This window comes from Excalfactoria chinensis, chromosome 13 (assembly GCF_039878825.1).
Source record: "Excalfactoria chinensis isolate bCotChi1 chromosome 13, bCotChi1.hap2, whole genome shotgun sequence".
NCBI lineage: Eukaryota > Metazoa > Chordata > Aves > Galliformes > Phasianidae > Excalfactoria > Excalfactoria chinensis.
Genome location: NC_092837.1, coordinates 9,800,292 through 9,826,527, shown reverse-complemented (window position 1 = coordinate 9,826,527; position 26,236 = coordinate 9,800,292). Strand labels below are relative to the sequence as shown.

General features: G+C 38.9%; 1 protein-coding gene across 3 annotated transcripts in view; it reads left to right on the top strand.

Annotated features, from left to right (window-relative positions):
- The first annotated feature begins 1,459 nt into the window (after nt 1–1,459).
- GABRA1 (gamma-aminobutyric acid type A receptor subunit alpha1) overlaps nt 1,460–26,236 on the top strand; it is a 40,631-nt gene continuing 15,854 nt past the window's right edge. The window contains exons 1-6 of one of the 3 annotated variants that reach the window (XM_072347906.1): nt 1,460–1,831; nt 5,235–5,322; nt 9,089–9,201; nt 17,544–17,611; nt 22,260–22,480; nt 23,601–23,683. In XM_072347906.1, the coding sequence (XP_072204007.1) occupies nt 5,249–5,322; nt 9,089–9,201; nt 17,544–17,611; nt 22,260–22,480; nt 23,601–23,683 (559 nt within the window). In that variant the 5' untranslated portion in view covers nt 1,460–1,831; nt 5,235–5,248. Of the gene's footprint in view, nt 1,832–2,786; nt 2,924–2,985; nt 3,146–5,234; nt 5,323–9,088; nt 9,202–17,543; nt 17,612–22,259; nt 22,481–23,600; nt 23,684–26,236 lie in introns of those variants that run through there. The other 2 variants (XM_072347904.1, XM_072347905.1) reach the window with 2 other exon arrangements.

The window sequence follows — 26,236 nt, the reverse complement described above, 5'->3', positions numbered from 1 at the left end:
TTCTTTTATGTTTTTTTTTTTTTCTTTCTTAAAAGCCACTTATTTTGTTACCACAAATCATCTTAAAACAGCCTATTTGTTTGATTACATCCAAATATTTTTAGCATTTACTATGGAATGACATGATAACTGTGATAACAGCCCTTGAAAAGAAAAAGAGAGAATCTGGGTTATGTGTGAGTACTGATGGACAGGAAGCTCAGCCATAGAGGAAAAATAGTTTTGTCCTACTTTCCGAGCAGATGAGAATTAGAGAGAGAATGAGCCACTTCCAATTTTAGGTCAATATTTTCACCAAGGGAGAACTCCGAAAAACGTATTATCCTTTGGCATGCAGCACTCATGTCCACGAAGATAGAACATGCTGTGTGACCTCTGACATGTTACTATAACCCTTGGCACTTTGCTAAAATAAAAACCATTGTTTAGATACCAATTAAAATAAATCAAGAGGGGGAAACATGGGATGCAAGGTCATGAACCACTGGCTCTGAAACTACTTCAGCTGGTACTTTATAGCACAGAGGTACACGAACCATTCACTTTTCACTCCATCTGTCTGTCTCTCTCTGTAGCCACCTATTTACAGACACACATACAGTGAATACACATAGATAGATATGGACATAAGAAATGAAGGGGAAATGAAATACTAGAGCTATGCTGAGCATTTATTTATTTACCGATGCAAGCTTACAGTTTTCATCAAGAAAATAGTTTAAATGTGTGTGTCTACACTCACAAGGTCATTGTTAATTAACAATTAATGCCCTAGTGACAGGGCAAGGGATCTCAACAGTTTTTCAGTACAAAACTTCCATGTACTTTAATGAAAATACCTTGCACTGTTTTTGTAAACTCAGCTGAGGACCTCAGTGCACTTGTCGCTTAAGAAAAACCCTGACGTGAATAAAAACATAGAAAATTATGTTAGCAAAGAACAGAAGGTGGAAGCACTGCATGTTTGGAAATAGTTCTAGCCACTAAGAAAGTGTCTGCATGCTCATGATTTGAAAAGCTGTGACTCAAAATCCCCTTGGGAAGTCACCAAGTTTTCCTGTTCCCCACTTTCCTGTGTTTCCACAACCTTGAATCAAACTACGATGAACTGCCTTGGAGATGCCAAGAAACAAAGCAAGAAGTCCACCACAGATCTCTTTAAAATAACCTGTGACCATTTAGTGCTGATCATAAGGACTGTGCATCCGTGGTGCCCTGAGGGACTTTGATAAACAACAAATCTGCTTTCCTTGTGTTTAGGGAAATCATTGCAGTGTTGTAAGTCAGGCACTTGTCCAAAATGACCGCCACCTTGGAAGTTATTGCCAGCCTTAGCTAGGAATGTCATCGCTTCGTTGGGTTAAATCAAATCCTTCTCATGCTCTTACAAAGCCAAAGGTACCATGTATTTATGTGAGGATATGAAGAATGAGAAATATTTGATTTTTAAAAACTGGGTAGAGCTTGCAATAGATGCATGAGCTGTAACAGAGGATGCCAACTCATCTCTGACAAAATATATGCATTTTGACCTCCCTTGGAGCAACCCTGCAGGAAGGAACAGAAAGTGGATTGGTGATGGCGTTAAGAAGGGAAGAAGGAAAGTAAACAGTATTTAAGATCCTGTAGGTGTGTATGATACAAGGATTCTTTCCTTTCCAGGGACGCTGGTAGTGCTTGGTAAGGAACGGGCACAGAGGAGTTCGTCTGGTCTTTGAACAGAGCTAAGACAGCTGACCACGTTCACGGCTGTTCGCAGCGTCTGCCACTTCTGCAGAGGGCTGGGAGCGGCGGAAAGGTGCGCTGAGCTCCAGCAACCTGCGGCCGGCAGGTGAGCGGCGACTCTCTGTACCTGCTGAACTCAACTTCCCCTCGCTCCCCCGCACAAGTACCGGCACCCGCCGAGCTCTCCGCGTTCACTCCCACCCGAGGAGCGGCCAACTCCTCGCGGCGCTCCCGGTGACACGCGTGGCCAGGAGGAGGGGGAGGGTCGGGGGCGTCCGTCCAGCTGCGACCCCGGACCGGGACGAGCGGTACTAGGGGTCCGAGTGCAGCCCCCGGCAGAGCCGAGCCCGGGGCCGCTCCGTGGGCAGTCGCTGGTAAAAGGCGTGGGAGTTCGGGGAATGCCGCTCCCGGAGCCCATTTCCCACGGCTCTGGTCCCAAACGCACGCGACCCGCGCTTCGCTGGGATCGCACAGCAGCTCTGTCCCCGCCTGGCTGCATACCCCGCTCCCGCCCCGTCCCTGGGGGTAGCCCGGCTCTACAGGCGCACACGAGAAGTGCTGCATCCTCTCCGTTCCCGCTACCCTTCATTCATGTGTGTACCGCGATTAAATATTTGATCAAAGGTTGAACGCTAACGCAAGTCGGTTGTATTTTTAATGTACGACCCTTAAAATAGAGCGGTTTGTAAACGGAGTGTCCAAAGATTCCCAGCCCTGCCTCCCCCCAACCCCCCCCCCCGCTGTGCCGCCCCCCCCAAATAATAATAACGCTGCAGATTGTAGAAGGATTTGAGGCTGCAGCCAGAGAGAAAGGGATTAGGGCGAGAGCGCTGGAAGTTAAATTGTGCTGCATATAAAAAATGGGCGGATTGGTCTCTAGATGAGAGCTTGGTACCACCTTCCTTTCTAAAATAAAATCTCTCTGGCATGAAGTCACAGCCTATTTCACATCCGGTTTACCCTGGGACGTATTACTACTGTCTTGGTAAAGAGAAAGCTTTTGTTGTATAGCGGCGGTCGGAATATCGGAATAGAAATTCGGGCTGTCAGCCCGGAGGAGCGGAGCGGCGGCGGCGGGCGATGGCCGAGGCGGAGTGAGCGGCGGGGCCGGAGCCGCGCAGCCTCCGCGCCGCGGGCGGGAGCGCAGCGGCGGCACAGCCGGGCAGCAGCGCCGCGGACCCGCGCCCGAGGGGCTCCGGTAAGGGCGGCTGCTGGCACGCACCGCGCGCGCACACACTCGCGCACACACACACACACACGCACACACACACACACACGCGCACACCACCGCACACGCACACCGCGCACACCCGCACCGCTCCGGGTGCTGCCGGCTGCGGGCACCGCGTCCCGGCGCGCAGGCGGCTGCTCTGATCTGCTCTGCTCTGCTCTGCTCTGCTCTGCTCTGCTCTCCCCGCAGGTACCGCCGGCTCGGGGTGGGATTTTTCTACCCCCTCCAGCTCGAAAATCCGCAGCGATCGAGGGGCGTTTTCACATTTCTTTCGTTTATTTACCTTTTTAGCGTGGTCGGGTTTCCACTTGGAAAAGGTGGATGGGTTTGGGGGGGTTTGTTATTTATTTATTTTGCTCCCAGGGAGGCGGTGGGAGGGGTGGCTCGCTCAGGGCGAGGGGGAAATACAAAGTTGAAATGCCGGGAGGAAAACAAGTCCAGATTTGCGCCTCGGAGACGTGCAAATCTCTCAGTGAGGGTCAAAATGCATCAAAATGCCTCTTCTTCTTCTTCTTCTTTTTTTTTTTTTCTCCTTTTTTTTTTTTTTTCTTTTCTTTTCTTTCTTATTTTTATTATTATTATTATTTTCCAGTGGGTGCTGCTGGAATGCTCACAGCCGCGTGGCTCCTTCTCCCATTTTGAACAGGGAAAGCAGAGCTGGTGCCCAGCGGCGTGAGCCGGGGGAGGCCATGGGCAGGGGATGCTGCTGTCCTGTGCTCCCTCAAAGTCTTCACCATTTGGTTTTTCCAGCTGCCAGAAACTTTCCTCCTCTAGGATTTATAGCGTCTTTCTGGATTTGTTGTAGGAGGGAACGGTGTGAAGGGCTTTGGGGGGAGAAAGCGTGGAGCTCAACAGATCAAGATAGTTCCAAATAATTCACTTTCCCTTCCTCAGCCAGAGAAGCCTTTTGCAAAGGCAGAAGTTGGCGGGACTGGGAGAAGGTGATTTTGGAAGCCAAAGATGTTGCCTCTCCATCTGTGAGGGGGCTGATCCCAGAGCAAGTTCAGATGCAATCTCGTCCCTGAAAATCTTCCTCCCTGCCTTCTGTCCAGCTTCTTCCCACCCAGTCAGATTAGCTCAGCCCCACTAAATGCTTATCTGCCGATCATTTGTCTATAAACGCATTAATTATATCTCGCTGCTTACATGCGGCTTTGTAATGATATTTTATTGATTTAAATTGTCCCCAAGGGTGTGCAGTGAATTGGGATAGCTTTATTTAAAGATACAAGAGCATTTCTATGCACAGTGCTTTGTTTTCTCAGGCAGTTTAAAAACTCCACGACTGGGGGAAAAGATGGGCTCCAGATTTTGTTTATTTAATGTAATAGATGGTAAAAATCAAGTGGATTCCAGTGCTCTAGATATGCAAGGGGACCTGCAGCATCTCCTGGGCAGTCATTGGAATCTAGAACACCGATTCCACAAACGTCAGCCAACTTTGTGTTTTATGGTTCACTGGAAAGCAAGAGAAACAATCTGGTTGTGTTACTTTTTACTCAAAGGTAAACTGAGTGTAACTCACTTTGGAGAGAGGACAGGAAACATCTGGAGGTGAGGAAAAGGCTCCAATACAAAACCACTTTCCAGCAGCAATCAGAGCCTGCTAGGGACTTAGGAGATGGTGTGTAGGATGTCAAAACGTGGTTTCATTGTGAGTTGTGCCCTTTAGCCTGACAAAAATATTACTGTGCATACGTAGCAGGAGATCACAGAGTCTGATGATTATACTCCTTCTGTGACACGAATATTTCGTGGAAGAGGAGAGGAGTTAAAGCCAGAGAAGAAAGTTGCTGCTGCCACACCAAAGCAAAGCAGGGGCTGTGGGGGAAGCACCGCGCTCCTCAGGCACACAGATATGAACTGACACCTTCCAGGAGCTTTGGGAGGGCTCAGGCTGGCTCAAGTCAAACAAGAGAATTACACTTGCCTACCTGGAAATGTTAGGGAGGTGCACGGTCAGGAAGGAATGGAGTAAGGACTGTCACAGAGTTTGGGGACAGCAGCTTTAACTCAATTACTTCTATGGAAGTTCAGGAATAATGCAAACAAGAACACAACCTGAGTGCAACATACGTTACTCTCAAGGCTTCTGTGTGCAAAAGCAGAAGGAAAACAAAATGGCCAAGGCCCCCCTTAGGCTGAGTGACATGAGTGCTGGCATTGTGAGGTCACTGTCTGACATCAAATTATTCTGCAAAAGTCACCTAGATGCGATGGTTTCTGCCCACAGCACCTGCTCTAATGTAGAGGGCACTGACGATTATTTTCCTTTCAGTTTCAGAGCCCACCATGAAGAGACTCCTCGTTCTTTGCGACTGCCTCTGGGCCTGGAGCCTGCTGCTGAATGCACTGACTGAAAGAAGGTGAGGAGATGTTTTGGAATGCACTGACATGTTTTGGGAACCTTGATTTTAATGTGGCAGTGTAATATTGCATGGGCTGCACTACTGCTCAGTGCATTGGGGAAAGTTAATCCCTGTTCAAATCCCAGATAAATCTAACTAAGAGAAGATTGAAAGAAAACTGTAATTTGTTCGCATAACAACTATCTTTTTTTTAGCAGTATTGTGAATAAACCAAAGCAAAACCTACCTAAAACAAACTAAAAGCAAAGTGAGTTTTAAACACCTGTCTAGTCCTTTATATTCTTACAAAATGACTGCTTGGAACTAAAGCTTTCTTAGAGGAAAAAATCCTGTAAATAACGTGCTTTGTTCTGATTTTTTACTTTTAATTTAAGTGCTTGTTTGTAACTTTTTCTCCTGTGGGTGCTGCTGAAATGCTCCCAGCCCTGTGGCTCCTTCTCCCATGTTAACCCCAGGGGAATAGAAGTCATTTTTTGTTGGGTCAGGATTGTTTGCCCTTGTGACTCCAAAACAGAAGTGAGAAGTAAGGAATAGGCACACTCAAAACTGACAGCTGAACTATTTGAAAGACGGTGTTATACTGAAATTCAATGGAACGTATGTAGAAATTACAACCTTAAAACAGCATTCAGAACAGTGGGTAGCGGTACAACACATCATCCAACAGCTATTAGGTTAACTAAAAACTGTGAGGTAGTTTGGAGTATAATGAAGCCTATGAAATTCAAAAGTCAGTAAAAGGAGTTAGGAAGACTGGCAGATATAGTCCTGTATTTTGAAATATCTGTGTCTTGTCAGCAGTGCTGCCTCATGACCCACCAGCAGCTTCAGTTTTGCTCTATTGAAAGTGATTCCTAAAAGATTCTGGATGTCCACAGTGTCTTCTCACATATGAGCAGCTCTTAGATAAACTTATCTGTTGGTACCTTGATAAATTTCAATAGATTGAAGTGTGCAAAGGGGCGAAGGTTCATTTGCACAACTGTTTTCTCTTAAAAAGAAGAAATAGAAGGTTTAACGTATACATTTATCATATAGAATAAGTGTGATGTTTTAGAAGAAATGCCTTTGTTTTGATAATATATTGAGAAAAGTGAGGCTTCCAAGTGTTCATGAAGTCCTACACCCAGCCTGCCTAGGTAATTTTGTGAAAATGTGTTGAGTTCTATCAGTGTGTGTACATCTATATGTGTATGTTTATGTGTCTTCTATCTACAACGTAGGCAAGTGCATTCGTAATGTGAGAATTAAAATGCATTGGACTAGTGTTTAAAAATTATATGGTGTGTCAGTATTATAATGACCTGTAGATGGAGTTAGTGCACAGTGTTTTATTATACTGTGGCTTAATATGAAACCACAGTCACATACAGTCGCTTCTTCCACAAATGTACACATTCTACATGAATTGCATCTGTTTTTAGAGCCATTTTGTCACAGTAACTTCCCTTGCCTTTTCTTTTGGAGTGCTGTTAATTCTTAAAGAAAAAAAACCCTCAAACAGTAGTCAGACAAAATGTTGGTGATGCAAAAGCACACGGTCCTCCCCATACCATTCAAAACACAGAATCCAGACCAGCACTGGGACTGCTTTAACATGGGAGTTTTGACTGAAACATCACAGTCCCTGCGCTGTGCTTTATACAAACACAAATGTTCACATTCTCCCTGTTGTGATGATGTGTCAATTAAAACCTGCCCTAATGGTGCTCTTTACCTCTGAAAAAAAATGGTGGAAAGAACAGGTGAGGGTTCTGACAGATGCAACAGCCAGGGTGGAAGTGCTGTGTTGTATTGCATCTGCTCAGACTGAGCTGCCACGATAGTCCATCTTTCTGATGATGCTTCTGCAAACATACTCAGTTATCTACCCTGAGAATTTCTTCACTTTTTATATCCTCTTGCCACCTCAATTCCAATGACCTTCTGCTATCCTTGAGAGATGTATGTGCAGCAGCTTGTTTAATGACAATGAGTGTTAATAGAGAATGTAATCCAGTGAACAGTCCTGTATTGCAATTCTACATAAGACATACAAGAAAAAAATGCTTTGAAAGGTAATTGTTCAAAGGAGACGGCAGGAGAACTTGGTATTTAGTGATGTGTTGGAAAAAGAGAAGCACATTAGCATCTTAAAATGCAACTGTGGGTATGAAAAATAATTACAAATCTACCTAATCTGTATTAAGTGAAATTCTATGATGGGACTAGAAGAAATGCATAGTATTGCTAGCATTTTTAAAAGGCTGCTAGAGATTTTTTTTTCTTCTTTATTAGAAACAGTGATTTATATGCATTAAAGTACCTTGAAAACTGTTCTCTACAAGTAACATAACATTGAAGTAAAACAATGATGTGAATGTCAGTTCTGAAACTTGTTCAAATATGCAGCGATACTTATTCAAATCTGAACTGCGAAACAGCTTGGAAGCATTTGCAAAACATCTATACTCAGAGAACCTCTCCTCCTCCTTTCTATGTTTGATACAAGTGGAATATCCATGTGAGATATCCAAGGATGTTTGATGTACAGAAGGATGTGCTGCTTATAGATAATAATTTTGCAGCTACTTTAAGATGAACAGATTGTTTTCTTTAGCTTATCAATAATATTCCTTGCAAGATAGCCTTTGCTGGTTAAAGCAGAAGTGACTGTCGGAGAGCTGAGAGCCATGTAGCACCAGGGTTGGACAGATAGCAGGCTGCCCAAAGAGTCATGGCTGTGGCTAGACCTGAGCCTTACGGAAGTTTCTGGTACTGCACTGTTGATCCAGTTCAGCAGCAAGCGTGAGAAAGTGGTGTTCTGCAACACAGTGTTTTGTATTTCAGTCATGATGACTACACATGTTTACAATGGAAATCTTCCCAGCAATGGATGAAAAAGTAGTACTGGGCTTGGCTTTAGGACAACTGTAATCTATGATTAAGGGAATTATCTATGATTGGAAAGGTTTCAGATTTAAGAAAAAAGTCGATTCTGATGCCTTTTACAGCAGACAGAAACCACTAAGCCCAAGGAATTCGTTCTGATTTGCAATGATGGAAGTAAGATTTTGGTAGCTGAGATCAAAGAGCTCGATTCTATCCTTGTTCAGGCAGAATTTCAGGACCTTTGGCTGAGTAAGAGTTATATATTCGGGATCTGTAAGCAAAGCTTCAGAGATAGGACAGATTTCCATCCCAAAAATTGGTTCCATTACACATTTGTAAGGGAAAATGGGAGACGTTTCTCTGAATGTAGCCACTAGAAAAGAACAGGAAATAAAGCACAATTATTTAATGATTTATAATAGAATACACTCGTAGGATTTACTTATTTACTCATAAAGACATATTTGTGAGATTCTTTGATTTTGTTTTTTTAACATTTATTTTCAGTTCTTAAATATCAGTGCTCTCAATTGCTGTGTCTTTCTTAGCATGCAGTTCCTTCATTATCTTCTGTAACACGAAGGAGCCTTTTACTGAAGAACACATTGGAGTATTACAAAGATTACTAAGTAATGAGATAAGCATTGTGGAATTGAAGTTATATTTGCTTACCTCACTCTTCATGGAAAGGCATTAGTTTTCTCAGATTATCCTAAAAATGTATGATTTAAAAATAAAATGTTTAAGTGAAAGAACCCTATATTGTAATTTTATGGAGGAGATTTTATGACCATAAATCAGTATAATCAAGATTAGACACGCTTTGGAATTATTGCTTTGTAAGATTCCTAGCTGATAGCTGTATTTCAGTTTTAATTGTTCTGCATTTCAGCTATGGACAAACCTCATCGCAAGATGAACTTAAAGACAACACCACAGTATTTACCAGGATATTGGATCGCCTGCTGGATGGTTATGACAACCGCCTGAGACCAGGACTGGGAGGTGTGTTAAAATTTTCCAAGTGCTAGAGAAAAAAACAGTTAAAACAATGTCATTTTTCCAAGACAAACTTGTTTTCCTTCAATATATATATATATATATATATATATATATATATAAATGTTGATATGTAATATCTGTGTTTTTTTGCTCAAAGTAAGAAAATGGTTGACGATTCTCTGAAACCCATTAAAATTTGGAATGTAGGAAGAATAAAAGATGTGACCTGACAAATGGCAAAAGTTTATGAATCAGACCTAAACAGCACATTTATACATGCAAAAATCCCACTGACTAAGAGTAAGAGGATCTGGTTTTCAAAAAGAAAACATCAATCAACCTTAGTCATATAAATGTCTGAGAAGTTTATAACATTTTTTTTCTCCATTGGTTATGTCAGGATTTGTTTCGGTAACATTTTGTCTTTGCAAGTTGGTAAAAAATGTTTTTCTTCTGCTCTCAGGGCTGAATCCATAAGAAGGTATAAAACCACATAGCAATTACATCTTTATAAAAACGTTCTTACAAAGCCTACTCCTTATCAGTATCCCTACGTTGACTCTCTGATTTGTTCGTCAGAGATAGGAGCCCAAAGCTGGGTCTCAAAAGGCTGTTGTTCATAAAGGTAGAGATTCTAAATGTGCCACTGTTCCCCTCCAGCAAAACAAAAATAAAGCAACACATCCACCCCACAAAGTTTACTTAATCCATTTCATATACCAATTCTCAGCAGAACTACACTGTAAGAAAAACATGGCACACTGCATTACGAATTCTTACATCATCTGCTCCTTATGGAAGGAAAGATAATTAAAACTAATCTTATTCTGTGACTCAAGGCTACCATCTTGCAATAGTTCTTGCATTGTGAGCCAGCTTCTTCCATGGTTTGACTTCACTGACTTACAAGAACGTCTAGAGCTAAAATTCTGTTTATAAAGGGTCCATTAAGAAAAAACATTTCAAAATGGGTTGGTTTGTAAATTTCTTTGTGCAGTTTCAGATAATATAAAACAAAATAAGAATCACTTCTCTACCAGTACTTTTGCTTCTTTGCTTGTAACCCTTTGGATTAGTAGAGAAACAAATGCTCCTTAATCTTTCATTAATGCAACTGTAGAATTCAGTAAGCTACTATATCACAGTAAATAAACACAGCACAGACGGCAATAAATAAACAGAACTCTGCAAACTGTAAAGTCTGGTACATGTATACAAGAAAAATCTGAGCACATGATGATTTATTGTGAGTTTTGTAGCTATTAGGATTTATTTTACAGTTACCAGAAGAGTAAACAAAAGGAGATCCAAGGAAAGGAATTTCTCTCCTTCTCTGGATTGCAGTCCAGAGATTGGTCACAAGGTCAGTGTAGAAACAGGCCAAGGACCTGTAAGACTACAGTTTGCCTTTTACTCAGTACAATGTATGTTTCTGATGTCAGTACCTCAGAATAAATTGAATTTCCCTCTTCTATTCCTCAGTGTAGAACACTGGAACTAAGTGTATCAAGACCTTTTGAGAATCCAACATCCGATGAAATTCTATGCAGTAGATTAATGTTTAAAATGGTTGATTCAAAAGACATAATTTTATTCCACAAACTAGAGACGTGCATATAGGCCAATAGTTTTAATTATATTGCCAACTGATAATAAAGGGTTTACTCGGGAATTCTGAAGTTCAGCTTTTCAAAACACTGAGCTAAGAAACTCGAGATGGTGTGATTTTGATGTATTTTGTTTAGGTCATTTGGTGGAATATATTCTGACATTTTCCAGACATAGAAATATCCAGCAAGAAGTGCACATGAATGTATCGGTATAGCAGGGTTTTTGGAGGTGTATGTTCAACAGACTTTAATTACAGTTTGATCCACTGCTGGAAGTTCAAAATGTTTACTCTCTTCTAAGAGAGTGTCTTCTAAGAAAGAGTAAGTGAAGTAAAGCAATGCATGGTACGGTTACTTTCTCTTACAGAAAGGGCCAGATTGAAGAACGCTCTCTGCTTATCCTGCTTATCCCTCTAACACCTCTCCTTACGCACTGCACATATACAAATGGCAAATCTATGGAAAACCGAATTACGTACATGAACAGAAACAAAATAGAGAATGAATTTCTGATGAATTTTGCACCTCTTTCAGCATGTGTGGAGTCAGCGCATGATTAATTTTAAAGCCTCCCTTCTTTAACACCTACTTTTGCGGTATCACTTCAAAATGAAAATGAAGAAATGCTTATGCTCTTCAGAGAATAAGGCATTTAATACCGCTATTTGTCAGATTGCCTAGTAAGACCATACCTGAAATAAAGTGAGTAGCTCTGAGCATTCTGCCCTTAAACAAAGAACGAATTACTTCTCCTTAGAAAGAATGTAAAAAATACGGATTAGGTGACCCATCAGGAAAAAATGCCGAATAAATGAATATGTGTATTATTTTAAAGAACGGTATTGTGGCTAAAATTAATCTCATTTTTCTTTAAAGGTAAAACACAGCACTTTGTTATGCATTGACAAATTTCTACCTGTTATCAATAATTATTGATATAAACTGTGTTATTTAGATGTTCACTGCCTCTGTATGTGGGCACAGTCATTTAGTCAGACATCACCAGGAAACAGCATCCTTAGCATCCGTCCATAAACATGGACAGATAACTACATTTACAGTTATTTCTGCTTGGAAAACAGAACATCCAAAATGAATCTAAAAATATTCTGAATCACACTATTAACTCTACAAAAGGATACTCATTTACAAAAAGGAAGATGGAGGGGTTGTACAGAGTAATGTATTGAAACTGAAGGGGAGGGAATCATGTTAGACATTAAGAAAAAAAATAAACAGTGATGTCACTTAGGTAAAAGCTTAATTTTCTGTGTGAACTGTATAGATCCAAGCACTAGGAGTGGAAAAGATGTTGCTCCCTTTTCAAATGCCCAGTGCTGAAGAAAATAAAGAACCAGACCATAATTTGAAGGAGTCCTATAAGGAGGAAAACTGAAGTCAATGTTTAGTGACCTCTCATAGTAAAATTCTATATCTGTGGTGGAAGTTTAGAAGAATGGAAAAGCAATAAGAAATGATAAAAAGTTTTGTGAATAAATGAGTATTACATTGACTATTGTTCTGGGTTTTGTGTGGGGAATAGATATGAGTCCTGGCTAACTACCATGGCAGTCTTGGACGGCCACAGGGCAGAGAGAACTTGCACAGGGCAAGTTGTTTGAACCTGGTGCTTGAAATTCAATAACATGATACCAGGTGTAGCTACAGATTTTTTTTTAAACTATCATCTTAGTAGTGTACACATCTCCTCTATGAAACTAAACGATATCAGATGGTCTGTGACCTCCTAACTTAGAATAACTGCAAATGCTTTTTATCCTTTTGAGCGGGATTTTGTAGTGTGAAGACTGGTTAATATAGAACTAAGAAGAGTAAGAGCAGGTTTGATCAGGCAGGTCAGAGAAAATCTCCCTAAATTGAATTTGCTTTTACTGTTGGGTTGAGTGGCCATTAGAGCATCCCAAATAGATTACAAACTCTACTTTAGTATTGAACAGAATTGTATTTTTGTAATTTTATCAGCAAGAGATATTTGTTATCTGTCTTTTGTGATGGATATTAAAACTGAGTGTGACTGTCCCTAAGTGGAACGTTGGTCCATCTCAGGCAACTCATTACTTTCACAAAGGGCTTATATTTAAAATGATGGAGAATAAACTTGACAGTATTATGTTAAATAGGTTTTAAAATTCAGCTTTACGATAACACTGTCTATAAATATATGATACACTGACCTTTTGGTGATTGTGGTCCCAGTGGAAATTGTTTAATTTGAACCCCATCTAAACCAACTTATAATTTTGAGAAAATATGTTTCTAGTCTGTACGTGCAATAGAAATTTAGTTAAACCAGTTTGTTTCTATTCTAAATGAAAAGAGAGAGTTATACTGGAGCTTACTCATAATCCCATAATGAAGAAGCATCAGATACTGTACTTCATTCTCTAAGAACTGAAAGGGCTTATTTTGGTCTTTTTCCAACTCTGTCAGTACCACACTGATGTAAGGACAACGGCAAAAGGACAGAGAAGACCTTAGGAAAATAGCTTTGATACAACAGTAGGGAGGCAGCTTTGAGCTGTTAATTGCTGTGGGGAGAGCAAGCATGAGACAGCATAGCTCTCAGTCATCCCTTCGTAGCAGCGTGAACTATGGCTGAGCAATCTCAGGACAGCTCATTGTTCTCCATTTTGGTATCTACTTTTGCAAAAGCAACCAGTGCAATTAGTCCATGTGTAGTTTGTCGTCAGTAGGAGCAGTTTACGCTATACAGGCATCTAATTCCCCTTCTTTCAAAACCACAGGAAGACTCTTCTCCATTTCCATAATTATAGCACACACTTTAACAAGACAGGCGGGGGGAGCAGGTGCAGTATCAAAAATAAGGAAATTAATTTAAAATACCAAAATGAGTAATTCTGATAAGCCTTGTGTTCATATACCAGCAGGTATATATATTGTTTTCTATGATAAATGGGCTTATTTCATGCTGTTAAAATCAATCTATATTCTTTATTTTGTTCTCAACTTGTAATCCAATCGCCATTCGAGAAATAATAAGCTCCCTGGGAATTTAAATCAAAACACTTATTGTTTTTACGTATTAATTTAAAGAGTTTATCCCAGCATCATTACCAAAACACAGTGGCTGTAAGCAGTGACAGTAGTTTACATTGACTGATGCTTTCGTAGGCATATCTGGATGAAAATAATTTCCCCAATACAAACCAGTTTATTGTTTGATGTGGCGTTCTGGTGTCTACGTATTAAACACAGCAGTCGTTTTGCTGATCAATAACCAGATGGACCTTACAGTGTACATTGTTAAACATAATGTAAAGCGAGTTGGTCACTAATAATTTTTATTTCATTGTTATTTATCTATTTATTTATTTTAAATGGAATTACATGATCTACAGATATCCTCGTATTATCTATTCCTGGTTCAGGAGAAAGATGTTATAGTCAAGAGACATGGCCAATGTCTTCACAATTGACGGATTTATCCTCAGCAGTAAGATCAGCTCCTGGCCCGAGCCTGTTTTGTTCAATGGCTTAGAATTTTCTCTAGTTCTTAGGGACATTGTGAAGGTTTTGAATATAGATCAGGATTTGAAGTTCTTGAAAAATATCTCAGTGCATTCTGAGCATTTGAAGCACAATTTAAGCCCTCCCATGGCATTCAAGCTCTAAACGGAACGTGGTTAACCTTGATTCTAAATATATATCCTAACTGTATGCATACAGTAAACACATCTTCTGTGCAGGAGTGACTCACAACTGTTGAAGCTCTAAACACAGCACAGTTGAATCATCTATTTAGTTAAACAGTAAACAAAAATTTCAGAATTTCCACGTAGATTTGGAGGGGCTCATCTCTGTGTTCATACACATTTCCACATTTTTCTCACACCTCTAGAAAATGTGGTACATATCAAAGGAAAAACTAATCATCTGATCATGTGCACAGTGGGGTTTTTCTGGATTTGTGTAGGGCAATGATCAGATGGTCTGCAGAAGTCTAACTGGTACGATGCCAACAGTCTTTTGTGATTTCAGAATCAAGTTTTTCTATTGTTAATTACAAGTTTTGTGTCACTTAAATTATCTCTGCTGAAATATAGAAACGAAAAGCAACACTAATTTTTTTTCTATTTATTTTCTCAAAAACTTTCCATCTTAATTTGGAATCCTTTAGTTTTGATTTTCTTTCCCCAAAATTATTTCCTTAAGCTTTAACCTGTGTGCTAAGATGATATGTCTCCTAAATCTCTGAGTTTATACTATTAAGAATGAATCCCTTGGGGCTGAAGAGCCTCCAGCATCTTCTGTTTCCTAATGACACATGTGGGAATGCCTCAGTAGAAAGGAGGTGGAGAAATGGCAAGTCAGAATGAAGGATCTTTTAAAGGGTTGTTTGAGATTCACTTTTCAATATGCAGAAAGCTAATAGATATTCATAATGATACTAGATTCTCAGTCTCAAGAAAAGGTGTCTCAAGAAAAGAAAAGATAGGGCATCTGCAACTTGAAAAGTATACTCAGCAGTGTCTTAGTGGACCTTGTGAAAACTACATCTGCTTTTTCTGCTGGCTTTTTCATACCAGACCATAGCCTTTACCTCTTGAACTTTGTAAAAGTGATGAGCTGAAGGAGAGAACACTACTTCCAAGCCAAGTACTTTCTGGATAACCATATGCTTCTTCCCGTAATAGAAGATTAAATTCTCACTGTGAACTTCTTTAAGTCGAGAGTCAATTAGATGTCAAAGGAATACTTAAATTTCTCTGAGTCAGTTGAAAAGCTTGTAAACAGTGATAAGGTCATGCCTTCATTTCACTGGACGGCCAAGGAGGAAATTGCACCTATCCAGTGATTTTGTCAGATTCAAAGAACCAAAAGAACCACTATTAAGCAACTCAGCTACAGTAATTACAAAGAATAAACTGGAAATTCCATCCTTCAGTTTTTCCAATGAGCGCTACAGATTTCTTTTCCTACTACCTGATTTTTGAACAGATCTTCTAACAGAACACAAGAGTCATTTAGTGCATTACGGGAATGATGGTAGAATCAGAAGCAATTTTGCGTTCAGATTACTGCTGTCTTACAATGAGAGTTTTTTTGTTGTTGTTTTTTTTTTTGTATATATATTATTAAACTGATTTAACATATATATTGACAAGTTGTAGAGTTTTTGGGATGCAACTGACGACCCTATATACACTGTAGAACACTGACTGTCATTAAAATTTTTGGGTTACATATAAAAATGTATATTGCTGGTTAACCATAATTCCACATTTCACTTCTCTTTGTGTTGGAACTTCGATTAATCTTGTTTATTCCCAGATGCAAAAAAAAATACAAACCAAAACAAAAAAACAACCAAAAAGCCATCACCACCAACAAAAAAAGTACGTCTGAAGTGTTTTCAAATCAGAGGATTCTATTAATTATTTTTATTTAATTAATTATTTTACAATATCTAAACAATAATATATAAGACATATCTGTTTCTTAATCTTATGACAATCTTGATCTACATTCAAACCCTTCACAACGTCCCTAAGAACTAGAGAAAATGACAGTTTTTCTTTGCTGCATGACCTTCACTTTCTGTACTTTTCTTTTAGCCTCTCTAAAGTAATTTTTGGTGTCAAAAATTTCAAAAGTTATCGATTTTATTTGCAAGCTATTTGAGAAATCTTCCACATTTGAAATTCCTACAAAAAAAAAACAACAAACAAGCCAAAACAAACAAAAAAACGCAACAACCAACCCACACTAGTTTGTATAGTGCTTATAGCAAATATTCAGTCTGAGATCAGTGTAAGTTCTAAGAACTTGATGGGGTTAGCTTCGCTCAACACTGTTTGGAGTATGCCTTCAGGTGGTGTTACTCCCTGCAACTATATTTAACTCAACAGAGTTATTTTGATACTTGCCATCCTGGGTGAATATTTTCTGATGTGTATCATAGCATGCTCAGAAGTGACTGATATTCTGAGTATAGGGGACGGGGAGAGGAAGGAGAGAGATAAGTTTGTGAATTTCTTAAATGAACTTTAAACAGTGAGTCTCCAGAAGCCAAATGTTTGGTTCTGTATGGAAATCAGACATCAAAAAGTTGTAGTAGGAAGGATGAGATTATGTTCATTTAGAAAAGTTTTAACTTGTTTCTGTTTCTCACAATCAGGAGTAACGAAGCCATCTCATGCAAAAAAATAAATAAACAAAACAAAAACCCATCTTTACTTTTTTATACAGGGGAATGTATTTTATCTCTCTCTCTTTTTTTTTTCTTATGTTTCTGTGTCCCAGCACTAAATAAATAATTCATAAGCTCAGGGTTAATTATTAGAGACCTTCAATCAGCTTTCCCAGCAGCACTGGGTACCCAATGAGACTTTTAAGTACACTTTAAAATATTTGGCACTGCTTGAATGTCAGACAAAAACCTTTAATAGCCAAAGAGTGACAGGATTTCTACAGCAGCAGAACTGTGTCTGCTGTGTTTTGGCATGACAAGTCGTGTCTCAAAAAGTCCTACGGAAACACTATAATAAAAAATACATATATATATTGTTGCTGACAATATTCGCTGTGAAATTACACTGAGAAGCAATTAATTATCAGGACTGTATTGTAGACCAATTTTAGAATAGCTAATCAAAGCCAATAATTTTTCTATTTATTGTGAGAATTGGTAATGGTTAGATCTAATGAAGACTGTTGATAGACACTCACTGTCCTAATTTCCTGCTTCATCAGAGCGTGTAACTGAAGTGAAGACTGACATCTTCGTCACCAGCTTTGGGCCTGTTTCAGACCATGATATGGTAAGTGATGGCCTATATTTCTAGAGCATTCATTTTCTCTTGTCTTTTTAATTTGAAGGATGGAGGATGTAAGCAAGAACATATTTACTACTTTCAAAGCTGTTGTTTTGTTTTTTTTTTAAGCCCTTGATTCCAAAATGCTGTCAGCGTTTATGTGCAGTGATTCTTGTTAGCTGGGACTGCATTTAAGTGCCCTGAAATTAGCATCCTCAATGACTTTAATAATGTATTTTAACATACCTTATATTTGCTACCTAATAAGTTATGAAATGCATTAAGGTTTGGATCAGTACTCTTCTGAGAATGATTGCTCCAGTCCTTGCTGGCACGTCACTGATCCAATTTGCTGAGAAAGATGATAATCTTAAAATGCAATTAACACTTGTGCTTACAATGTGACATCCATACACTCTAACCTGTGTTTTTATATTAAAAGCTACTGATCAATGGGAAGTGAGTTTCCTCGAACTTGGCTGCTGAAAGAGAAGAGAAGATTAATGAGAGAATTAGTGTCACTTCTTTATGGCATGAATATGAAAATCAAATTGCCAGATAACTGCAGGGGATTCAGAAGTTCAGAAAACTGAATGAAAATGTTGTGATCCCTGGTCTTAAGAGATAAAAAAAATGTGTAAAAATATGGATAAAGTACTTTAAATTTTGCATGTAAATGGACCTTCACAAGTAGGTTGCTATTGACAGGGAAAGCCTGGTTTGCAATTACTGGTATCTGTTGGATCCTGTGTAAAGATGAATGCAGAAAACATCCTCATTAATTTAAATGGGGGGGAAAAAAAAGAAGAAAAAAAGATAAAAAAAGAAAAATTCAATCTTGTAACTGCCCGCATTTAACTGGAGGCATTCACAAAAGAAAGAGATAATAAGAACACGCAGAAGAAATATCACAGGAAGTTCAGTTTATCTCTTCAAAATTGTCAGTCGTCTAATCAAAAACAGAACCGCAGAGCAAGTAACTCTTCTAAAATAGTTTATTTACATAAATGAGCTTTATGCAAAGCCACCATTTTCCTGACTGCTTGGATGACACCATTTATAAACCTACAGTCAAATCTCTGTTTCCAACTTAGACCATCATAATTACATGAGAAAAAGATGCTTGGGCTATTTCCAGCTTCTTCTAGGAAGTCCTGAAATTGAAAGGCAACCACGGTAAACAGCCACACTGGTGACTTGTCTGCTCAGTTCACATTGATCTGTTGAGACAGATTTACTAGGAAACCCAAATAAAGAACAGCGAGTTAATAAACAGGCACTGATGCTTTCCTACAGACAGACATAAATGTAGAGTAACCAGTGACCCTGTTGTGTTATTTGGGAATAGTGTGTCTGGACTTCAGTGTGTACTTACAGTTGATAGTTTCAGATGATTTCATTATTGAGTAAAAGGTAAGGCTAATTTGATGTTCCTGGGAAAACTAATATTTGCATAGGATTTGGGTTTCAGGGATAAAATATTGAAATGAAAAATAATCTACTTTCAAAATTAGGAATAAGTATAGTTGGAAAAGATAAACTGAGCTCACTATAGCTGCATTATTACAGCATAAGCAATCACTGCCAAAAAACATACAGGCAGGTGTTCACAGCTTCTGAAAAGCAAGAGACCACAGAAAAGGATTTAGTGTAATACTCCTACTCACCTTGCATAAAAACTAATGTGTGTACAGCCTACTTATGCTAACTCTTCTGCTTAAGGAAATGTGTGAAAATAAGAGAAAAACATAGAGAGAAAGATCAAATGAAGAGCTTATCAGAATATAAATTTATGTTAATTCCATGCACATTTAATGCAAAGCCTTCTGTGCATATTACAAGTTGGTTGTCGACACTATCATTTGAGGGCTACCCCAGATTTGCTCCAGTGAGCAGACTGACAGTCACTGTTGACTGGATTATGGGAATTGGTCACAGGAAGGCCTCACAGGCATCTTTATTGGCATGCCAACAGGACGATGCACTGCTGTCTGAGCCTAGACTGATGGCTTGAGGCTGGGAATGAGCTATTCCAGCTGACGCCATATGTTACAAAACTACAGCCACAGTGAGACACCAGCATACCTAGACCATCTGTTTGCAGGAATCCAATGAGGCAGTTATATACATAGTAGGCTGATATCTCAGGCAGTACATGGTGTTCCTACCCACTCTCAAGACACTCTTTTAAGAACAGCATAGACATAACCTGTGATTCTATAAAGAGAATGCCTTCGCTCCATCTTAATCCTGGAAATAAAGTTAAACAGGAGAAAAACACCTTTGGAAATAAAAACATAATCTTGGAAGAACTTCACAGATTTTGAGGCATGATCTCTCAGATGGTGGATTGGACTAATGAGCAGATAACTGCTCATTCTCATATGCGTGTCATTTTGGTGAAATTTATATATGTATATATAGAAAGTGCAAATAGGAATCTTCTTTCTTTACTTACAAGCTAAGGATAGAAGACTCTCCTCTGTGGAAAATTTGTACTGAATTTTATCTTGCTCACCCACTTGCACATAAAACAGTGCTATGGTACACAGTTTGTTCTGATGGCAGTCTGTGGTGGAAGAAAGCTATAATCAGAGTAAGAGTATCTGATGACTTGATCTTAGAGATCAGCTGTCTGTCAGGATTCATTTGAGGAGAGTTATTGTACATGTTAAAGCGGGTAGTGAAAGCTAAGGAGGTAAGACAGCTCAGCCAAAATGGTTTATGGCGCAGAAGCCTGGGATAGAGAATGATGCAGTTTATGCCAGGCATGATCTATCAGCTTCTTTTTAACTGAATTTTGTATTCTGCTGTCAGATTCCTTTACCAAACCTCCCAGACTTTGTTCATCCAACATCAGAATCCTATGCTCATATAAAGGGAAGACCCAGACTCCCTTCTCTAAACCTGCACCACCTCCCACTCACCTTTGCAGTTGCAAGAGAAAGTGAATGGCTTAAATGCACACTGATATGGTATCACCATCTGGGCGTGTATTCTACTCTTCGCAAGCGTGTAAGAAGAATCCTTGGAGCTGAGGAATACAGTATTTTAATGCCACCTACTGCACTGCCTTTTGTATCTCCTCTATTTTCTACTCTTCCACACATGTGGGACAAGATTTTGCACAAGGTTCAACCTGAGGCTCTGATCCAGCAAAGTTTTGAAGGAAGATGTTTCTAAAAGTGTACAACTGCTGTCACTGGAGCTGAACAAATCCAGCCTCCAGCAGCACACTGAGCATGTGATTAAGGAAGTGAAAATGCTATTATCTTTTCAATTAAATATGCAGCAACATGATTCACAGGTCTCAGATGCAAAGAAGAACAACAACAAGAAAGATCATCCCCTGGAACTACATTTTATTGTCTATAATAAACTTATTTAGGTGCTTTGAGCCCCGAAAACAGGAAAATGCCACAGGACTATCACCATCGATACTTGCTCTTAGTTGCATAAGTAACAAGCAGCTGACAGTTGCTTATGTTGTACAGTGCTGCCATTTTTTTTCAATAAAAATCACAAGTCTGAGGGAGACTGCTAGAGAAAGATCTGAAATGTTCATTCCACAATGTTTCTCTTTACTAATATATTCCTTGGGGAAGCTCTTTTACTTGTAGCACTGTGTGCCAGAGACACTTGCCTTCAGGATTTGCCGTCAGTCATTGGCAAGTGATCTCAGCAAACGTTCCACTTCTCAGCCAAAAGATTATCATTTAGGGTAATTTGAACAGTGTTTGGATAGCTGCTTTTGACATTTATCACAAAATAATAATAAAGAGTGATGGAGGGGACAGGATAATCCCATATAGCACTTCCACTTAGGGATGGGGTATTTCCCCGTGTAAATATAGTATACTGCATCCACAAGACTTTTCCATATTTTCTCCCACCCCAGTGTGAAACTATTCTGTTTTATTTAGAAAGCACCAACATATGTTTTCTAACTTCACCCTCTGCCTCTTAATTTCTAAAAAAAATATATTTGTAGAAAGTCATCTTCATTTTCATAATGAATGTTGGTTATTTTGATTCGCCCTGCATACACTGAACTCATCTCTTCCCCACTGGCCCAAAGTATAACTTTTGGTCCAAAGCCATCCTCTGCTTGTTCTCTCTCTAGGGCAGTAATTTAGACTACAAGCCATTTCAAGTCCCATAAACTAGACCACATAATTTTAGTAAGCCATGAACTTTTCATAAGCTGACTGCATGTTCATGCTAAGGAGGCACCTAGAACAAAAGGCTCTGGGAAGATCCTGCCTCACCAGGCTTGTTTTATTCTAAGAGAGAAATTCTTCCTGTGCAATGCACAATGGCTCAGTGTCAGGTTCAAATCACAGTTCTATGGGAGGTGAAAGCAAAAGGAGAAAAGTGCAGATGATGTTGTTTCCTATACCTTATATCTTTCTAACTTCTGATATGCTATTCTTCCTAACATTTATTCTGTTCAATGCAGTTATGATATTGTAGCTGCTAAATAGCCAGCTTCAGATACACTGTAAGTAATTTAGAGAATAAATGTTCTGATAATTACTAATTTCATTAACAGTCTTGCTTTAAGGGAGCAGTAAGATTATAATTTTCAAATTCCTGTGTTGTAACACATGGCAGCATTACCTTTTTATTATTTTTTTTTCCTGAATTGGTGTAGGAATACACTATAGATGTATTTTTCCGCCAAAGCTGGAAAGATGAGAGATTAAAATTCAAAGGACCTATGACTGTTCTCCGGTTAAACAATCTAATGGCCAGCAAAATTTGGACTCCTGATACCTTTTTCCACAATGGAAAGAAGTCAGTGGCTCATAATATGACGATGCCAAATAAATTATTACGAATTACAGAGGATGGGACACTGCTGTACACAATGAGGTGAGCCCTCAAATATTTCATCTTTCATTTAGTCTGACAACTTAAGTTGGTAAAGCAGGTTATTTTCCAAGTGAGAAACGGGTTCCTTTCTGAGGGTTATTTGATTCTTGTTTAATGATCTTTTTTTACAATAGTTCATACAATGATGGAGAAAAAGACATTTGCAAGTGTTTTCCTTCCGCTGTGCTATTTTATGCATGCTGCATATTTATTAACAACTGCTTATGAGAAGGTGCCTAGAGAGTTAGGAAACAATCAATTTGCAGAGAACCTTAATTTTGAGTTGCTTTCAAGGATTCTATCAGCAAAACAGAATTACAGAATAGTTTAGACTGGAAGGTACCTTAAAGATGACCTACTTCCACATCTCCGGTCATGCTCTGGAACACCTTCCTCAAGACCAGGTTGCCCAAAGCCCCATCCCAATGTCACCTTGAACACTTCCAGGGAAAGCTGAATAAAGACTGAAAGTTCAATGTAACCTAGCCTCCTAGTTCACATAAAAGGGTCTTTCTGCATCCTATGGAAGTTAGATTCTAAGAACTACAGATGAGCAAAGAATTAATTGCATGTTCTAATTTCTTTTGCTTATTGGAAATACAGGAAATGAGAATCTAAAGATGGATGTTTGTTATTCCATTTGTAAAAAGAAAAACATTTCACTAAAGGATTAGAATTGCTGGGGTGTTTATTTATTTATTCCTGTTCTGGGATCATTCTTATTGTTAACATATTATTCTTTTTATGACGGTAGTAACTTGAATTAATCATTTGTAAGCAGAGGTCGTTATTTCAAAGTAATGATGATGCATAGTGGTGGAAACATTCTGAATTGAAAAGAGCCATGGAGTGAGCAATGAAAGAAATGGCACGTTGTCTTTATATAGCTATATTTATGTGACTCTTTTGTCTGAAAGTCAGGATGGATAAAGCAGTCACTTTCGTTGTTGTGTATACAAAGGTCCATCTGCATCCTGAGACAGGCCATTCAGGTACTGCTGTAACTGCTTATTAATCACATAACAGGTGATAGACTATTTTATGTGTCTTACTAGAAGTCTATTTACCATTTCTATGAAAGTAGAATAAATGTGTCTTTTGGCTCATTGATCTGTTATAGATTGACTGTGAGAGCAGAATGTCCAATGCATTTAGAAGACTTTCCTATGGATGTACATGCCTGCCCCTTGAAATTTGGAAGCTGTAAGTTTATTTTTAAGTTGAGATATTTCCATTTTAAGGCCACTTTATAGACATGTTATGCAACTGAGTAAACATCGAGGCTTTAATTTTGGGTACTTTTAATGGTAGTCTCATACTTGTGTATGTTTATATTTCAAACAAATAATTCATGTAATGAATAAGACATAGAGGTGTCTTAAACACGATCCAATGTCATGCCTGGACATTCACAAAGGAGGAAAATGGTATCACCCTTAACTTCTAGAAAAGTTGTTTGTCACGCACAAGATGTTAATCTTAGGGTTACTTTGTTGTTGTTATTTATTTACATATTTAAGTTGCAAAGTCAGTTTTAAAGGTAAGGAACACAGACTACGAATAATTCAGTTGGCTTAAGTAAAAACAATTTTCCTACCATGATTTTGCATGTTTAGAACAAAATTCCATCTAAGATTACAATACCATTCACACTTCAATCATGCAACATTTCTGGAAGTGGAAGAAGTCACAGAACTCCAAAGAGAGAATGCAACTTGCAACACTTTTAACCTTACATTAGAGATCGCACTGATCAAAACACAATGTAATTGAAATCAGAGTAATAGCTGACACCTCTCCAGGTAACTCGAGAATTTCTCCCCAGGTCTATAATTTGAGTAGCAGCCCACATGACTCTGATACTTAAAAGTTTACTAAACTTATTATTACATCAAAGTAATGCCTCCTCTTTTACTTCATTTGCCTGCAATGTCAGAAACAGATGCTGGTGAGATTGCAGCAGAGGTTGAACCTTCCTACCAACATTCCATTACATTTTGTTGCCATGTGACAAATGGCAGCACAGGGGCAATCTGACAAAATGGCATCTGACCTAGAAGCGTTTATTAAGCAAAGGTGTGTCACTGAATTCCTCCATGCTGAATAAAGGGCACCCATTGAAATTCATTGACACTTGTTGATTGTTGATGGAGACCAAACTGTGGATGTGAGTACAGTGAGGAGGTGGATGGAGTGTTTCAGCAGTAGTGACAGTGTCAGTGGGTCACTTGCACAGGTGCAGATCTTTATGAGCGGAGCATGCAGGCTTTTGTTCTTCGCTGGCATAAATGGACAGCTAATGGTTGTGACTACGTTGACAAATGGTATTTTATAGCTGAGAATCTGCTCTATCAGATACTGTTATTGTGGTCTTTATACCTGTTGCAGTTTCCATGGAAATACAAAGGAGGCATTACTTTTGGAGTGTCCTACTTACAACCCCTGCTTAAACTCTTTAAGGAAAGGAGGAAAAAAAAAGTGAAGATCTGCTTTATTTCACTCAGTTCAACACAAACTGGGAAGATAAAATGTGTGGAAAATATAATACTGTATAAATTGTTTTCTCAGTGGCTATTTTTTTTTCTAGTAGAAATGGGTCATTTCACTGATAATAGGTACTTAGTGACTTGATCTATTTTAGGAGCCAACAAACAAAACATTCAGTTCATTCTTCACATGGTCCCAGACAGGATGATAGTTTATTTGGGCTGACTACCTCTATGCTTACTATGAGAAAGCACTGGAGTTTTCTCTTTGAAAGAGCTACTAGCCTCCTTGATACAATTTAAAGAACAGAAGCTTATACAGACTTGAAGTATAACTGACAGAACTAGCTTAGTACTTGAATGTCAGGGCTCTCTTACAGCAATTCCAATAAACCTTTTAAAATTTCCTGTAAAACAGAAAGGGGAAAAGAAGCCTTGGTCTAAATAATATAGAGTAGACAGCTGCAATGTACCTTTGATCAATAACAGCATATCTGGGCACTGGGGATCACCTGGGATCCCACTTACACTAGAAGCAGTTGCAGGACTGAATTTCTTTTGAAATGCATATTGAATGTATGCTGGATCTGGAAGACAGAAAGATGGATAAGCATGCATAAAACCTTCTGATAGAAAGCTAAACCATCAACAGTTTTCGAACAAACGTGAACTAGCAGACTGAATTTTTATAGACTTGATAAGACGTCTGTCAGCAGATCTGTATATCATTAAGCCACAGCCTTAAACATCATACACTGAAGTGCGAACAACGGTTTCCATTCTTTTCCTATATTCAGCTATTTTTGGCTCAGCATGTCCCAGATTAGTGTACTCTTGGTTCATCGAGTGCATGGTTTTTCAGATTAGTAAGGATATTGCCTTGATTAAATGATGAAGAGATAAAGAAATTATGAAAAAGATAGATAATACCGATGCCAATACAGTCCTGTTTTGGTTTCCACAAGGTGAAAACAAGATACCAAAATATGTGCAAGTATTTCTGAATATTGCCTGTATCTAAATTTGTTTCCATTTTATTCTGCACTAAATTGTTATCATAATATATATTAGTTGCCTTAATTAATTTAAGGCAAAACCAAAGGATAATCAAAGAGTGCTATTTCTGACTGAAATATCATTTACTACCCTAAATTTGTAAGTGATCATTAGTCTTCCAGTCTCAGAGTGTGGGCCATCTTATTGCACAAACTATTTGCATTATTTTTTCCATTTTGAACACAAGCTGGCTATAATCATGCCAGCCGTCCAA